At 47.2% G+C, this 18,028-nt stretch overlaps 1 protein-coding gene across 5 annotated transcripts; it reads left to right on the forward strand.

The window, feature by feature from the left end:
- The first annotated feature begins 227 nt into the window (after positions 1–227).
- SPMIP6 (sperm microtubule inner protein 6) lies at positions 228–17,858 on the forward strand. Of its 5 annotated transcripts, none has more exons than XM_004581037.4 (7): positions 228–535; positions 12,212–12,356; positions 14,653–14,768; positions 15,996–16,071; positions 16,281–16,518; positions 17,107–17,193; positions 17,694–17,858. In XM_004581037.4, exons 1-7 carry the CDS (start codon positions 401–403, stop codon positions 17,797–17,799), a joined length of 903 nt encoding a protein of 300 aa, XP_004581094.2. In that variant the 5' UTR covers positions 228–400; the 3' UTR covers positions 17,800–17,858. The 5 variants fall into 5 exon arrangements, with proteins under 5 accessions (XP_004581094.2, XP_058528654.1, XP_058528652.1 ...); XM_058672671.1 differs by having other exon boundaries at positions 231–535; positions 16,281–16,513; XM_058672669.1 differs by having other exon boundaries at positions 231–535; positions 14,656–14,768.
- The last annotated feature ends 170 nt before the right edge of the window (positions 17,859–18,028 follow it).

The raw sequence follows: 18,028 nt of genomic DNA on the forward strand, positions 1-18,028 counted from the left end.
CTGTGTGACCCGGGTTAAGTCACAACCTCTTAGAACCTCTTCCTCTTCAGAGAAGTCTACAAGGTTTCCAGAGGCCTGCTGGACTCTTGGAAATTGAGCTCTTGTGAGAGACTTGAGGCAGGAAGGGGCCAGGAAGAGGGAGGAAATTGGACCTCCTGCCCAGGGATGGGGGCTAGGCCGGGTGATATCATAATGGGCAGTGCCCAGCTGGGAGGGGGAAGCAGGGCGGGGTGTGAGATGGAAGACTGTGGGAGAGGAAAGCTGAAGAATCCTCCACAGGAGGGGGTCACAGCAGCTAGGGCACCTGCCAGGCTGGAGGTGTGGGGGAAGAGGTGGTCACTGATGCCCAGCAAGAGCCCTTGGTAGGTAGAGCCCACTGCAGAATCTCCAAGACACCACCATGTACCTCTTCTCCCGGAAGACCAAGACCCCCATCAGCACCTACACTGACTCCTACAGGGCCCCTACATCCATCAAGGAGGTCTATAAGGACCCACCTCTGTGGGCCTGGGAGGCTAACAAATTTGTGACCAGGGTAAGTGGAGGTTTGCGGAGGGGCAGGCCAGAATCTGTGGCCACTTGTAACTGCATGACCAGCAATATGAGGTTGTTGTATGTTTGTTTGTCAATATTTGTAGCTTTGTATTTGTGTTTTTACTTCATTCACCTAGGCATGGACTTCACAATGATATATAAAATAATACAAGATCTTGACCTCATAGAATGACATCAGGGCAAGAGGTAGGGAGAGATAAACAAGAAATACGAATTTTTTAATCATCCAAATGCTACAAAGAAAATAGACTAATAGAAAGAGCTACTTAGAGAGGCCATGCAAGGCCTCTTCTTCTCAAGATGACATTGACTTGCTGCTAGAAAGATGAGAGAGAACTAATCACTTGAAGAGCTGCAAGTCCGCTGGTGATTAGAAAGGCTAGAAAATATCCTACAGGAATGCCTTTATGCATGCATATCACAATATCCAGGGATCTGCGTGTCTGTGCCTTAAGATGGATGACTAGGAGGGTCTGTGCAGCTTTCACAAAAAGAGGACATCTGGGATGTCTGTGACTGCCTAAGTCCATCTGGGTATACCAGTAACAAAGCTCTGCTGAGTATCTTCTTGCATAAGGATGCCAAAAGGAAGGACCACAGCCTTCTTCTATGGAGGATGAACAAACAAGTGAACAAAGAACGGTCCCCAGGATGGAGCAGACCCCAACAGTGGCAAGGGCTAAGAGGCTAGCCAGAAGAGGGAGCGCTCTACAGAGCTGAAGTGCAGGCCTACACAGCGACCCAGCAGAGGAGGCTTCCCGCAAAACCAAGTGGGCAGAGAAGGCAGGCTGGAGTGAGGAGTGGGTGGGGCAAGGTGAGGATTTAGCCACAGAACCATCACTCCAGGCCCAGGAAAGAATTTTTTTATGTATTTATTTATTCAAGCACCAGGATCCCGTATGGGTACTGGCTTGTGTCTCAATTGTTCCACTTCCTATCCAGTTCCCTGCTTGTGGCCTGGGAAAGCAGCAGAGGGTGGTCCAGTCTTGGGACCCTACTCCCACATGGGAAACCTGGAAGAAGCTCCTGGCTCCTGGCTTCACATGGGCTCAGCTCCAGTTGTTGTGGCTACTTGGAGAGTGAACCAGTGGATGGAAAGTTTTTCTCTGTTTCTGTGGATCTGCTTTTCCAATAAAAATAATCTTTGGAAAGATTTACAGAGAGAAAGAGACAAAGAAAGACCTTCCATCCACTGGCTCACTCTTTAAATAGCCAATCCAAAGCCAGGTACCAGGAGCCTGCTCCAAGTCTTCCATGCAGGTGCAGGTCCCAAGGACTTGGGCCATCCTCCATTGCCTTCTCAGACCCCAAGCAAGGAGATGGGTGGGAGGTGGAGCTGCCAGGACATGAACCAGCGCCCATATTGGATGTTGGCACTTGTAGGTAGAAGATTAGCATGCAGAGCCACAGCACCAACCCCCATGAAAGAAAAGAATTAAAGATCACAAATCTTGCTTTCTGTCTGGAGATTAAGAAGAGAGGGAAGGATTACTCCTGGGTTCTGGCCACTGGAGGTATGATACTGATACCTACTGAGATTTGGCATACAAGATTAGAGATTTGGAGTTCATTTAAGGAGAAAAACATTTGAGGATCTTAAGGAAAATACATGGGCGGTTAAATCCACTTACCTGAGGCAAAGGAAAGCGATCTGAAACACAGATACAAAGTGGTTGTTGAAGCAATAGGAGTGGATGAGATTGTCAAAAAAGAGTGAGAAAATGACCAAAGACAGAACTTTGGAAAATATAATTTTTAAGAAAGGCCACTTTTAATGAAAGAAACCAGAGAATTATGTTCAAAGATATAAAAAGACAATAAAAGAAACAGCTAGTAAAGACAGCATTATTATTATTAAGATTTATTTATTTTTATTGGAAAATTAGATTTACAGAGGAGAGACAGAAAGATCCTTCCACTGATTCACTGCCCAAGTGACTGCAAAGGCCAGAGCTGAGCTAATCTGAAACAAGGAGCCAAGAGCTTCTTCTCCATCACAGGTGCAGGGTCCCAAGGCTCTGGGCCGCACTTTACTGCTTTCCCAGGCCACAAGCAGGAAGCTGGATGGGAAGTAGGGCTGCCAGGACATGAACCAATGCCAACATGGGATCCCAGTATATGCAAGACAAGTATTTAGCCACTAGGCCATCATGCCAGGCCCAGCATTGTTATTTTTAAAGATTTATTTTTTGAGAGGCAGAGTGAAAGGGCTGGGGTAGAGGAGAATGCAAGAAGAGATTATGTTGTACACTAGTTCATCTCCGCTAACTTCTGCAGCAACCAGGACTGGGCCAGGCCAAAACCAGCATCCCAAAACTTGGTCCAGGTCTCCCACAAGCAGCAGCCCAAGTGCTTGACACATCTTCTGCTTTCGCAGGCACATTAGCAAGGAGCTGGATCAGAAACGGAGCTCGGCGGCGTGGCCTAGCGGCTAAAGTCCTCGCCTTGAAAGCCCCGGGATCCCATATGGGCGCCGGTTCTAATCCCGGCAGCTCCACTTCCCATCCAGCTCCCTGCTTGTGGCCTGGGAAAGCAGTCGAGGACGGCCCAATGCATTGGGACCCTGCACCCGCGTGGGAGACCCGGAAGAGGTTCCAGGTTCCCGGCTTCGGATCGGCACGTATTGGCCCGTTGCGGCTCACTTGGGGAGTGAATCATCGGACGGAAGATCTTCCTGTCTCTCCTCCTCTGTGTATATCTGGCTGTAATAAAATGAATAAATCTTTAAAAAAAAAAAAAAAAGAAACGGAGCAACCAGGACTTAAACTGGCTCAGCTATGGGATGCCACTGTAACACTCAGTAGCTTAAGCCTATGCATCAATAGATAGAGGTTGGTGTCAAGTGTTGCTGACACAAAAAGGGACTTCTTGGATGGTGTAACACCCTTGGTAACCTGACCAGACAACGTCAATGCCTGGACAGCAGTGAAAGGTAGGTAGCAGAGAGATTATGAATGCAGGAAAGATTTCTGTTCTGCCTTACGGTGGTTGAGAAATGCTACAGGGCACTTCTACTCCAAAACAACTAAATATTACATAAACATAAAATTGTATTTTGTTTTGGACTTCCATGGTGGTGAGTGGTAAGTATAATTACAAGACCAGTTTGCTTCAAGGTCAGTGCCCATATCAGCACTACAAGCAGAAGTGGTTGCCTTCAACTGGCTGAAGTGTAGGGGAATTAAATCTGGAAATTCCAAACTGGATCAAAAAGTTCAATGTCTCTGGCTCTTTCTCTGTCACACACACAGGAGATTAAATGTCTGTGGTGATGGCAGATTGCCTCGGTGTAGGTTCCTAGGCAACCTTCAGAGTAAGATCAAGCAAATGTGAGCTTGAAATAAATTGAAGAAAATAAAACACCATATTACTGAATTAGTGGAACCAACACACTTAAAAACCCCAAGGACTTCAGACATCAATATTAGCAGTTAACAGAAAATATGATTTTTTTAAAATGTGAAATTGGTTTTAAGCAAAAAATAAATTTTAAATGAGCAAATTAAAAAAAAACTTTGAAATGAAAAATATGTAAAGATCAAAGCTTCAATAAATGAGTTAAAAAGCAGACCAAACATGGCTGGAAAATATTAATGAAATGAAACATAAATTGAGAGAACTTCCTCAGATACAGCAGAGACAAACTGGAAAATATATATTTTAAGAAACTACTATGAAAGACAGAATGAAAGGTTCCCCACATATGTAATTGGAGTCCTGGAAGGAGAAAAGTGAGAGAAAAGGCATTCTCTAAGGATAAAAGGGCTCAAAATTTTCCAGAACCAATGAAATATATGAATCCACAGATACGGAAAAAAGAAAAGAAATTCCCCGGTTAAGTATCGCACAGCGAAACTGCAGAACACTCATTAAGAAATTACCTTGAGGGCCCGGCGGCATGGCCTAGCGGCTAAAGTCCTCGCCCTGAAAGCCCTGGGGTCCCATATGGGCGCCACTTCTAATCCCGGCAGCTCCACTTCCCATCCAGCTCCCTGCTTGTGGCCTGGGAAAGCAGTCGAGGACGGCCCAATGCATTGGGACCCTGCACCCGCGTGGGAGACCCGGAAGAGGTTCCTGGTTCCCGGCATCGGATCGGCGCGCATCAGCCCGTTGCGGCTCACTTGGGGAGTGAATCATCGGACGGAAGATCTTCCTCTCTGTCTCTCCTCCTCTCTGTATATCTGGCTGTAATAAAAAAAAAAAATTACCTTGAAAGCAAAAAAAGAAAATATTTTCAAGGTGTCATCCTTTCAAGAAAAAGAAAAAATGCAAATACATTTTCAGGCAAACAAAAACTGAAATGTTGACACAATTAGATCTAAAGGGACTTTTAAGGATATACTTAAGGGAGAAGAAAAATAGTCATGTAAGGAAAGCCTGGGCTGCAAGAATGAATGGGGAGAAACTGATGACAGACTCAGGTAAATTTCAGAAAATCTTATTAAAAATGGGTTTCAATTTTAAATGAAAAACTAAAATGATAGAAAACAATATTGTTGAAGGAGGAAAGAGTTAACGTGTTCCAAGATCCTTCCATTGTTCTAAAAAGGGTGTCAGATAATATAGATTGTAATTTCAACTAGGTAAAAGCTAAATTTCTTCTCCGGAATTCGCTTCCCTCTGTGGCTCCCAATTGACAGCACAAGTTCTAACAGATTTGGACGATGAATGAACAAACATCCATTGTTATCTGCTAAAGGTTGGCACAGGGTGCTAGGCACCGGGGAGCTTGTGCGTAGCCTTGTTGATTCTGCAGTTTCCCTTTTTGACACAGGGCAGCATCCAACTACAGCTCCTTCAGTCCCAGCTGGGCTTCCTCCTTCTGCTCCTCTGGGGCCTGGGCTAGGTGTGTGCATCCCATGGCAAAGAGCACCAGCTTCTCCCAAGGGAAAAGCACATTGTGAGAGCTGGAGGCAGTGAGACAGATGCAGGTTCCAGCTTGTCCTTGCTTTTCCCCAACAGGCGTGCAGAAATGCTAACTGGTTCCTGCAATGATATAAAGTCTAACCCTAAAATGAGTCTCTCAGATTGTATGACTCATAAAGGTTTTGCTTTCTAATGCTTTACTTTGATCCAAAGACTGATAACAGACACAATAACAAAAAGCTGAATAAGTGAATAAAGAACAAAAAGGACTTTCAAGATAAATGCAAGCACAGATTCTTTAAGTGGAGAACTACATAAATGATGCAGTTTTAACCCTGTAAGAACATGTTACACTTCTAAATGTGTATTGACCAGGCCTGGTGTTCAACTTGCTAATCTTGCACCTCCATGCTCTGGGATCCCTTATGGGCACCAGTTCATGTCCCAGCTGTTCCACTCCTATTGCAGCTCCCTGCTGTGGCCTGGAAAAGCAGTTGAGGACGGCCCAAAGCCTTGGGACTCTGCACCCATCTGGGGGACCCAGAAGACGCTCCTGGCTCCTTGCTTCAGATGTGCTCAACTCTGGCCGTTGTGGCCACTTGCGGAATGAACCAACAGATGGAAGATCTTTTTTCTCTGTTTTTCTCTCTGCAAAATCTGCCTTTCCAATAAAAATAAATAAATCTTTTAAAAAGTTATTTAAAAAAACCCAAGCAATAACAGCATAAGAAAATTATACATAAGTATAAAAGCCAAAATTCTAAGTGAATATTATTAGCAAACTATATCCAGTACTGTATAAAAATGATTCATGGTGCTTAAGTTGTATTTATTCCATAAATGCAAAGCAGGCTTAATATTAGAAAAATATAATTCATCATGTTAGCATATTTAAAGAGAGAGCTACAAGATAATTTTAATTATTCAGAAATAAAATCGGCATGAGAAATCTTTTTGGGGTGATGGCACTATTATAGGGATTGTGAAACAATTGTGGAATTCTTTTTTTTAAAGATTTATTTATTCTTATTGCAAAGCCAAATATATGAGAGAGGAGGAGAGACAGAGAGGAAGATTTTCCATCAGATGACTCACTCCCCAAGTGACCACAACGGCCAAAGCTGAGCTGATCCAAAGCTAGGAGCTAGGAGCTCTTCCGGGTCTCCCATGCAGATGCAGCGTCCCAAGGCTTTGGGCTGTCATCGAGTGCTTTCCCAGGCCACAAGCAGGAAGCTGGGTGGGAAGCAGGACTGCCAGGTTAGAACGGGCACCCATATGGGATCCAAAATGTTCAAGGCGAGGACTTCAGCCACTATGTCACGCCGGGCCCTGTACAATTCTACAATTGTAAATTGTAGAACAATTCTATAAACTTACTAAGAATCCTTGAATTATATGCAATAGTGAACTTTATGCAATGTAAACTATACTTCAATAGAGGTATTAGAAAAAACACAGAAATAGAAGGCTGCCAAAATTCAATGCCTAACCATGGTTAAAAAACAAAAACAAAAACAAAACCTTAAAAGACATAAATAGAGGGAAACTTCCCTAACTTGTTGAAGATATATGCACCAAATGTATAAAACCAACATCATTGTGATTGATTATATGGTAAAAGCATTCTTTTTAAAATGGATAAGGCACTATCATGACTTCTATTTAACATTGCACTGGAAGTCCCAGGCAGGGAAAAGAAGAAATATGGGCTGGCGTTGTAGCTCAGTGCATTAGGCCACTGCCTGTGATGCCAGCATTCCTTAGGGGCTCTGAATAGAGTCCCTGCTGCTGGCTTCTATTACAGCTCCCTGCTATCACTTCAGGATCCTGGCTTCAGCCTCGCTAAGCCTCAGCCGTTGCAGTCATTTGGGGAATGAAACAGCAGATGGAAGATCTCTCCCTTCCTTCCCCTTTGTAGCTCCATCTTTCAAATATATGAAACAAATCTCTAAAAATGAACAAATAAAACTGTCATTATCTATAAATTATTAAATAGGAGAATTTAGAAAGTTGGGCAAATGTCTAAAGAATTATCGCTTTTGTTTTGATAGGCAGAGAGGCAGAGAAGATCGGAAGAGGGAGAGAGTAGCTCTCCATCTGCTGGTTCACCACCCAAATGGCTGCCATATCAGGAACTTGGGCCAAGCCAAAGCCAAGAGCCAAGAACTCCATTTGGGCAGAAGCCCAAGCACTTGGGTAGCATCTTCCACTGCTTTCCCAGGTGCATTATCAGGGCGCTGGACTGGAAGGGAGCAACTGGGAATCCAATGAGTGCTCCAGTACGTGGTGCCACTGTTGCCAGGGCCATAAGCAGCAGCTGAGCGTGCTGCACCACAATGCTGACCTCTTAGGAGGCATAATTTTTTTTTTAAATATACATCATTTTTTAAAATGTTAAATGGGAATAAGTTAACAATGTACATAAAATAATGTAGATAGTTGAAAATTTTCTTGAATGTTTTCAAAAAAATACTTGTATCAAATGGAGAGATTCAATTTGCTCATGGATAGAAGGAGTTAGTATCATAAAGACTTGATGTACTTCTGATTAAAATCCAGATGGAACATTTTAACGAATTACTAGAGAATAGAAAAGCCCCCACAAAATAGACAAGATACACCTAAACAAGAGAACCTACCCAATCAGATATTAATATTTATTGCAGGATTACAGAACCAGACAAAGAGACAAATGGAAGAGTGTATCAGAAAGACCCATGGGCCCAGCACAGTAGCCTAGTAGCTGAAGTTCTCACCTTGCACACACCGAGATCCAATATGGATGCTGGTTCGTGACCCAGCAGCCGTACTTCCCATCCAGCTCCCTGCTTGTAACCTGGGAAAGCAGTCATGGATGGCCCAAAACCTTGGAATCCTGCGCCCACGTGGGAGACCCGGAAGAGGCTCCTGGTTCCTGGCTTGAGACCGGCTCAGCTCTGGCGCTTGCAGCCACTTAGGGAGTGAACCAGCGGATGGGGGATCATCCTCTCTGTCTCTCCTCCCCTCTGTATATCTGACTTTCCAATAAATAAATAGATAAATCTTTTTTAAAAAGAAATAAATCCACACAGATGCAGAAACAATTAGTATACAACAGACATAGCTGAAAATGAAGCTGCAGAAAAAGATGTGTCAGACTTACGGTAGCATTACAAATAAGAGGAAAGACAGACAAAAAAATTGCAAGAAAATTGGCTACTCATTTGGGTTAAAAAATTAAATTGATCCCTAAATCATACCAAACAAAAAGGGCAACTTTTGAGTAAATGAATATAGGAAGTAATACTATATAGCTTTTAGAAGAAAATCCCAATGAAGAGGATGGATAGATTTCTTGCATCAGTTTTTTAAAAACACTAACCCTAAGAGACTAGCAAATTGAAGTGAAAATAAAAATAATTTTATTAGTCATCTATTATTTATTCAAAAAAGAGGGGAAATATCCTCCACCCACTGGTTCACTTCCTAAATGCCTGACTGGGCTGGCTGAAGAAGCTGGGAACTCCATCAGGTCTCTCACGTGAATGGCAGTGATCATAGTGCTTGAACCACCACCTGCTGCCTTCTGCAGTGCCCATCAGCAGGAAACCGGAATCTGAAACAGAGCCAGTATTCAACCAAGACACGTTGATAATGAGATGCACATGTCCCAAGTGATGTCTTTAACCACCACACCAAATATCTATCCCAAATTAAGTGCTTATGTTCTGTTTATTGGAAGATATCATAAAGGAAAGTAGAGCGAAAAAACACGTGGTGGGCATTTTGGCACACTCCATTAAACCAACACTTGGGACACCCACATCCCATATTAGACTCCTGCCTCTGCTTCTGATCTAGCTGCCTGCTAATATATCTAGGAGCCAGCAGATGGTTCAAGGACGTGGGTTCCTGCAACTCACATGAGAGATCAGGGTGGAATTCCTAGCTCCTAGCTTCAGCCTGACCCAGCCCTGGCTGCTGCAGGCATTGCGGCGTAGACAAGCAGATGGGATTCTTTTCTCTCTCTCCACCTCCCTTCTTGTACACAAGTGCCCTCCTTCTCTGTGTGTGTGTGTGTCTCTCTCTGTCACTCTGCATTGAAAAGTATTTTTTAAATGTATTCATTTCTTTTTTAAAAAAGATTTATTTTATTTTTATTGCAAAGTCAGATAAAGAGAGAGGAGGAGAGACAGAGAGGATGATGATTCCATCGATGATTCACTCCCCAAGTGACCGCAACGGCCGGTGCTATGCCGATCCAAAGCCAGGAGCCAGGAACTTCTTCCGGGTCTCCCACACGGGTGCAGGGTCCCAAGGCTTTGGGCTGTCCTCGACTGCTTTCCCAGGCCACAAGCAGGGAACTGAATGGGCAGTGGAGCTGCCGGGATATGAACTGGCGTCCATATGGAATCCTGGCGCATGCAAGGCAAGGACTTTAGCCACTAGGCCACTGCACTGGACCCAAATGTATTCATTTCTATTGGAAATACAGATTTACAGAGAGAAGGAGAAATACAGAGAAAGGTCTTATATCTGCTGGTTCACTCCCCAGATGGCCACCAGAGCCAAGGTGATCTGATGCCAGTAGCCAGGAACTTCTTTCTGTTCTTCCATGCAGGTACAGGATTCCAAGACTTTGGGCCATGCTCTGCTGCTTTCCCAAGCAACAGGCAGAGAGCTGGGTGGGAAGTGGGGCAGCCAGAACATGGCCTATATGCAATGTCAATACTTAAAGACAGAGGATTAGCCATTGCACTGGCCCCCAAATAAACAAATCTTAAAATAAATAAAGGTAGTACAGACAGAGAATTGCAACATGCAGTATTTTTCACTGAGGATTAGGGTATACAATAAAACACAATAATTCTCTGAGTTAACATCAAACACAAATGTTTTGGCTCCCTCCTGAAATCTCTCTAAAACTACGGCAAGAGGATATTTAAGACATAAACTTACAATGAGAAGGAAGGGACAATGGCAAAAAAAAATTTCAAACACTGGATCTATGACAAGTAGGTAGTAACTGACAACAGATTTGAGAAAGCCGAACCAAAGCCAGCAGCAAGAAATTCAATACATAATTCACCTCCAAACTGTACAGTTTCCAAAACGTTCAGGAATTGGTAATCCCAGTCTTCTGCAGAACTGAAAACCAGCCAGGACCAAGGCTAAAAGAAGGATTATTGGAAAGCTTATTTAAGAAGGCACTAAACCCACGAATCTCCCTTCTACTCCATGCCAGAGGGTGAGTGCCTGCGTCCATCAGAGGTTAGTGTTTAGAAAGAAGCTGAGGGCCGAGGCTGCAGCTGAGGGCTGATGTCAAACTGAAAACAAGTGACCCACTGTCCCGCGGGATTGTGAGAGCCCCTGACCAGGCTCTGTCCCTGCACTAGGTTCTCAGACTACTGGCAGCTAGTCATCACCCTTGGGCCAAAGACCGAGAGTGTCTTTTACAGAATCTGATGAGCACAAGAGGAAAAGACCTGCAGATACTAATGTCAGAGTTTGTAGGGGAGAACACATAGTGCAATGACATCATCCTACAGGGACACTTGGGTTGACAAAGGCCACATGCAGCTCAAAGCCTCCACTATACTTCCACCCCATGAGCAGACAGCAGCAGCCAGCTGAGGAAGGCCTCCAACAGAAAAGCTGATGCTTCCACAAGACTGCATTTGCGTGGGGAGAACCCAAGTATCTATGTAACTGTGTCACATAAAATTAATAAAAAAAAAAAGACTGCATTTGCACTGGGAGTTCACATGTGCATTTCAGTGTTTAGTGTATGACAGAGTTATATTTGTGTACATACATATGGATGGATATCTGTGTGTTTATGAATGTGTGTGTGTGTGTGTGTGTGTGTGTGTGTGTGTGGCAGCTCAGGAAAGTGTTGAATCATGGGACTTCTGTACCCACTCTCACATGTTCTGCCCTTTACCAAAATGGGAGTATGACTGACTGCACAGGATTAGCTGGGCACAGGGGATCCCAGAAGCCCCTGAGCTGAATGGTTTCAGGGTAACTGGGACATCAAGAGGTATCAAGGTCTCAGCCCTGGACCAAAGAAACTTCTTAAAATCACGGAGATAAGTGTTGGGGGGCATCACCAAGCCAGCACCTCACTGCCATTATGAGGAAAACTTTTCTGGTGTGCCTGACTTGGCTGGCTGTCTACAGAGACCTGTGGGCCCACAACTGCCCTAGGTTGAGGACAAGGGAATCTAGAAGGGTGAAGACTTGAACTGGGCCACATCAGATCTAGCCAAACAAGGAGTGAGAGGATTGGATTAGGTAAACTCCTAGAAGAAAGACCCAGGGCCTAGACCAAGAACAAGACAAAGGTCAAGATAAGCATGAAGAGCAGGGGGTTGGGTGAAGATCAAGGGTCATAGTGATGCCAGGGTCAGAGCCACAGCAGAATCAGGATCAAGAGTTTAGGGACTTCAGTTTTAAAATAGGAGCCATATTCCTCAGCCCCTTCAAGGTGCCAGATTCCAAGACAGCCCTCCCTCCTGCAAGAGGTAGCCTTTCCTGTGACAGCATGAGGCTGGCTACCACTCCTGGCTTTGAATGGAAAGGAATAAGAGAGAGAGAGAGAGAGAGAGAGAGAGAGAGAGAGAGAGAGAGAGAATCCAACTGTACAAGGAACTGTGCAAAGGAAAGGCTGACCTGAGAGTCCATCTTGCACAGCCGAGGGGGTTGGGGAGCCACCTGGGCTGTTAAGAAGAGCTGGATCCAGGTCCAGTGAGGCTCCAGGGATGAGATCTCTCCACATCTACCGCCTCTTACTCTCTCCCCTGCCCAGGGTTTGACTCACACCACTGAACGCCACATGGATCCTGATGCCCTGCAGAAGATGGCCAAATGTAATAACCAGGACTACACTTACAAGAGTTCCATACTGGGACACCCCTATTTGCCTGAGAAGTACTGGCTATCTCAATATGAAGGTAAGACCCTCATCCCTCACCCATCTCTGACCCCAACAAGAACCTCAACAATGAGCTCCAGCCTGAATCAGACTTGGACCATGACCTCCATTCTGATCCTATAATAACTCCTACTTCACCCATGATCCTAAATATCTGCCCTTATCACTCTAGCCTGGCCACCAACCCACTGACCTGACCCTGGCCCCGGAAGAAACAACCTGGGTCCTGATTTGGGGGGAGCGTCTGTCTGGGGGGGGGCGCGGGTAATGTGTCAGAAGAAACCAAAACCTCATCCTTAGAGAGATGGAGAGACTATCATCCTCCCCAGATACCCTCCAGGTGTCATCCCCACCCCCATTCCATCAGCTCTCCCCTCTTTTGTATCTCTCTGCCCTACCACACATCTTTTCTGTCAATCCTTTCTTTCTCCGATTTCTTCATGCCTAAAAATCCCCTCCTTACTCCTCTCCTTCACCGCCAAGATTCTCCAAAAATGGTCTGCCCTCCTGACACCCCATCAGGAATCAGCTTTCTCATTTGGCTAGTTGTTTGCGCTATCTCCTTGGGCATTCCCAAGGAACAGAGAGGCTTGTCTTAGTCAAGAAGTGTCCCCTCCATCCTACATGACAACCAACATGACAAGTGTTTACTGAATGAACTAAACATTCCCAATTGAAGTTGGGAGGGCATCTGCATGTCCTACACTCGAACCCTCCCAGTGACCTTGTGTAGGTCTGATCATCCAATCCACGGAACCTGCAGTCTTTTCCCTAGGAGACCTGCCCTGACATTTCATTCAACCCAGAGTTCTCCACGTCTGGAAACTGCTTCCTTCTCTCATCTCTTACTTCCTTGGGTCTTGTGCACCATATGGATACATGATTTCATCTAAGTATCATCTTTTTTTCCTTCTATTTTATTTTTAATTTTATGTTACAATTCCATAGGCTCTGGGATTTCCCTCATTCCTTCTCCCATTCCCTCCCCCTTGGGTGTCATCTTGAACCCTCTTTTCTCCTTGCTCATCTCTCCAGGCCATTTTACCTAGCCCTCTCCTGGCTCCAGTTACTCACAGCTCCATGTCTTTATGTCCAGCATTGACTCCAGCCCAGAGGTCCACCCTCTCTCATCTGATCATGGTCACATTTACCTGGATATCCCCCAACACCTCAAATTTAATCTGTCTGACCCACCAGATCCCAAGATCCCACCTCCTCCCCACCACACCTGCTCATCCTCTAGGGCATCTTTCATGCTGTTCCTTACATGTTCTCTCAGACTTTGGGAGAGTAGAAGATGGGACGTCTTGTAAGACGGGCTTCAGTGACCATGGAAGTTTTTTTTAAAAAGATTTATTATTTATTTCTTATTTAAAGGTAGAATTACAGAGACATAGCGGGAGAGAAGTCTTTCAATCTACTGGTTCACCCCCTAAATGCCCACTATGGCTGGGGATAGACCAGGCTGAAGCCAGGAGCCAAATGCTTCTTCCAGGTCTCCCATGTGGGGACAGGGGCCCAAGCAGCTGGCTCATCCTCTGCTGCTTCTCCCGGAAGCAAAAGCGGAACAGTCAGGATTGGAACCAGCACCCATATGGGATGTCAGTGCTGGAGGCTGAGGCTTAATGCACTAATCCACAGCACGAGCCCTGTCTGTGGAGGTTTTATGTAGGAAATTTGTTTTGGACAAATTTTCAATCTTGAAAAAGTACTGCAGTTTCTGTGCTGAAGTTGGATTATAGGAATTCAACAAAGCAAAGAGCCTGGTATGCTAATCATAGTAACTTTTTACATGCCAAACACTGTTCTAAATTTTGTATACACACACACATAGACACACACATACATCTTCATTTAAACTGCGTAACAACCTTATTGCCCCACATTTTGAGGGAAATTAAGTTGGTCAAGGTGAGACCAACTTAACAGTTAACAACTTATAGAACTGAAGTTTAAACCCAGGCTATTTACAGAGCCTCTTTAACAAAGGCATTGTGTGTCTCCTGGTTAAGGCACTGCTGAGATTTGGGATACCGGTAGAGGAGACAGTCACAAAGCTTAGAGCCTGGGTGTGGAAGGTGATTAACAGAACGTGGAGCCAAGCTAAAAAGTGACCCGTGCAAGAGAAGGGACATGGCCGAAGTGGGACATGAGCTGCATCCTAGGGTCAAAAACAAGTGTGGGGCCACACGGGGCTTGGGAATTGGCCTGAAGGAGACCAGGGCCCAAAGGAGAAACACTTAAGGTGTCCCAGATTCGTGAGGTGAAGTCCCAAATAACACTGTGAGTGTGACATCTCCATCTCTATGATCAAGCAGATAGATGCAGCCCATGCTACCTGAGCAGTGACCGTTACAACACGTGGCGGACGCCACCTTACTACAGCAGCTACTGGAACAAGTTCACCAGCTGCCTTCCCCGGCTGCCCAAGGTATGCACTGCCCACAACACACACTTACACCCCGCCTCTCCCAAACCACAGAAGCTGCTGTTCCACCATTTGCCCCTAATTCCTTTTCCACCGACACAGGCCTTCTCCCCATCTGTGAAATAAGGGTTGGTGTTGTCTAGCTGAAAAGGGAACCCAGACTTGGGGCTTTGTTGGGCAGCCCCTATCCCAATGTCTGCCTGGCCCTATGGAATCTTAACAAAGCTTGCCAAGCGACCCATCGCATGTGTTTCTGACCCCCCACATCACTAGGTCTGTGCTCTTCCTTGCCCTCCTTTGTGAGGTAGTCGAGCACAGAGAGCAGGAGAGCAGAGTTGTTCAGCACAAGGACAGAACGAGCAGCGTCTTCCACGGAGGTCAGAGGGAGCCCTGCCTCAGGCCCAGGCCCGAGGAGCCATGGCCGGAGCCAAAGCCAGAGCAGAGGTTCTTTTACAAACTTATTTATTTGAAAGGCAGAGTTACAGAGAGGGAAGAGAGAGTGGCGGGAAGGGGGAGGGGGAGAGAGAGAGAAAGAACTTCCATGGCTGCAACAGCCAGGAGCTAGGCCAGGTGAAATTCAGGATCCCAGAGAACTCCATCAGCCCTCCGTCCCATGAGGGTGGCAGGGAACACAGGCATGTGAACCACCTTTCGCCACCTGGGTCTTCCAGAATTAACAGCAGGGAGCTGGATAGGAAGCTGCAGCAGCCGAGACTCTAACCAGCTATAGGATGCCAGGCCTTGCAAGGAGGGCTTAGCCCCACTGGTCCCAGAGACTAATTGTAAGGCAGATGGCTGGCCACTGATAGGATTCCTTTATTATTATTATTATTATTATTATTATCATCATCATCATCATCATCGTTGTTGTTGTTAGAACTTTCCCCAAGAATCCCACCCCCAGTTCCCTGGGGTAAACAATGGAAAAGCCCCTGCTAGAGAGACACGACTACACAGCCGTGTAAACCCGGGAAAACGGGACAACTCAAAGAACAGACCAAAGCGGGACTGTCAGAGGACCAGAGTCAAGCCCTCTCCACCACTCCCGCCCCCGGAGGCGGAGTAAAGGTGTTGCCAGGCAACAACCCCTAACATTGGCAGCCAGGGGAACTGCTGAGGGCCAAGGAAGGAGGCTGCCTGGGGGCCTGTCTGGATGTTCTAGGAGGACCCCCAAAAGGGGGCAACTCTTCCAGGTCAGAGTATGATGTAGCTTATGTGCTGGACTTCCAGGAGGCCGGGACCGAGACGGCAGTTCGAGGAATGCCCTTGGAGTACCCTCCTAAACCTGAGCGGCTCAACGCCTACGGTAAAGGGTGATGGGGCCAGGAGAGCAACCGGAAGTGAGAAGGGTGGGGAAGACCAAAAGGCGGGCAGGACGAGGGCCTAGTACAGTGGGAGTCCTGGAGAGGGTGTAACACTGTCTTTGTGTGTCTCCCCCTCTTGTTCTGACCCTTCCTTCCCCATCTCTGTGATGCACACACGCACACCCCGGGTTCGGAACCCGCCGCTGCCCAGAGCGCGAAGTGGTGGTGAACATGCTGAACTCACTGTCCCGGAACCAGCAAACCCCGCAGATCATGTCCCGATGCGGGTGTGTGGACCCGCTGCCTGGCCGCCTGCCCTACCTTGGTTACGAAAGCCCTTGCTCGGGCCGCCACTACTGTCTGCGCGGGATGGACTACTGCACCGGCGGGGCGCCGTCCACGGAGCGCCGCCTGCGGCCCCTGTGCGCCGCCGAGCAGCCGACTGTAAGGTTCGCAGGGCTCGGCCCGCCTCGGCCGGCTCTCACCCGACGGCTGAGGCGGAGGACCAGCGGCGAGAGACCCCCAAGTCCCCGACCCTGCCCCTCGAGAACGGGGCTCGCGGTCCGCCTCGGGATCCGCATGTCCTGAAGGAGGACACTTCCTACCTTAGTTATCCGATGCTCTAAGGATACGAGGCCTCACTGAGGAGGGTCGTGTGTTTTCTCAAAGATCCTCTCTTTCCTGGGCTTCTGGAACTCAAAGGGGGATCGTTACCAGGGGCTAAGGACTAGGGAGTGTTGAGTCAGATTGGGGCCTCCTCGAAGGCCCAAGTGACCTTTAGGGGAGCCCATGCCCTCGGGGTTCTTGCTAACAGCAACAGGCTAACAGCTAACAGGCCTGCGCCACAGGAGGGCATCCCGTGGGCTCCTAGGTCCTCCACCACTGATGTGCAGAAGGACTTGTGGGGAGGAGGGACGCTTCAACTGGAGTCTCGCCTCGCAAGGAGACGGGATCTCTGACACCCCAAGCGCCACTTGGGTGCTGGGGCAGATATCCCAAGGCCTGACCACGCCCTGTCCACTGCTTGCTTCTTTCAGGGCTGTGTCACCCTACGACCACCGGCCCGGAATGGAATGTGCTGTTACAACTCTCCCGCCATCATATTACCCATGTCCGAACCTTAGGTAGGTCTGGCCCTCACATGCCAGAGGCTAAATGAACTCTTGCATGGGCAGAAGGCTGCTGTGGGTGTGTGTGTATGGGGGAAACAGTTGGGGTGGGTGCCAACCCCTGCGGCGCACTGACAGAAAGTGCCACCAGGGGGAGCCGGTGCCATGCCCAAGTCAAAACTGGCAAGGAGCAGGAGGATCCCCAAAGAGGGCAAGGTGGCCGGTAGGGAGGGGTCATCATTGGTAGTGGACATACTGTAGCCCACAGTCCAGGGCATTGGGCTCAAGGCTTAGGAAAGGGTGAAGAAGTCCGCTTTAGGGAGCTGGTGCTGGGTATCAGAAACTAACAGGAGGGGCTGGGGAAGTGAGGGGGCGTGGTTTTAGTCAATGTTAGAGCCCAGGGTCAGTGTTAGTAAGTAGCAAAACATCAGAATGAGGAGAACATGGAGAAGTGCAGTCAGCTTTGACCCTGAGGGATGAGAATCTGAAAAGGCTGGTCCCATGTCTCCTCACAGATGGGATACAAGTCACTTCAAGAAGACCGGTGGTGCCCAGAGAAACAGCTTTGTCGTCCACCCTGAGTTTGTGTCTGAGAGCTATCCCAACTACCATTGCTGGTAAAGCCTGGGCTGGCCAGGTCAGGGGGGCAGAGCAAGAAATAAACTCTTGACTCCCCAAAAGGCTGCCTCCAGTGTCCTTAACCTGACGGGGTGCGGAAGTGGAGGGCTAATCCCTCAGGCCCTTGGCAAAGCTGCCTTGACCAAGGGGCAGATTGCCAACATCATGCTGCCCACCAGCTCAGTGCCTGCTGAGTGCCCTCCTAGCACAGCAGCTTGGTTTCCACCCACCT

Source organism: Ochotona princeps, chromosome 14 (genome assembly GCF_030435755.1).
Source record: "Ochotona princeps isolate mOchPri1 chromosome 14, mOchPri1.hap1, whole genome shotgun sequence".
NCBI classification, from domain to species: Eukaryota; Metazoa; Chordata; class Mammalia; order Lagomorpha; family Ochotonidae; genus Ochotona; species Ochotona princeps.

What these genes read in the sequence shown, in the direction of transcription:
- SPMIP6 (XM_004581037.4), top strand. Translation starts at nt 401, where the DNA reads ATGTACCTCTTCTCCCGGAAGACCAAGACCCCCATCAGCACCTACACT. An exon ending in CTAACAAATTTGTGACCAGG is followed by an intron (nt 536 to 12,211) that starts GTAAGTGGAGGT and finishes TCCCCTGCCCAG; the next exon opens with GGTTTGACTCACACCACTGA. An exon ending in GCCTTCCCCGGCTGCCCAAG is followed by an intron (nt 14,769 to 15,995) that starts GTATGCACTGCC and finishes CTGGACTTCCAG; the next exon opens with GAGGCCGGGACCGAGACGGC.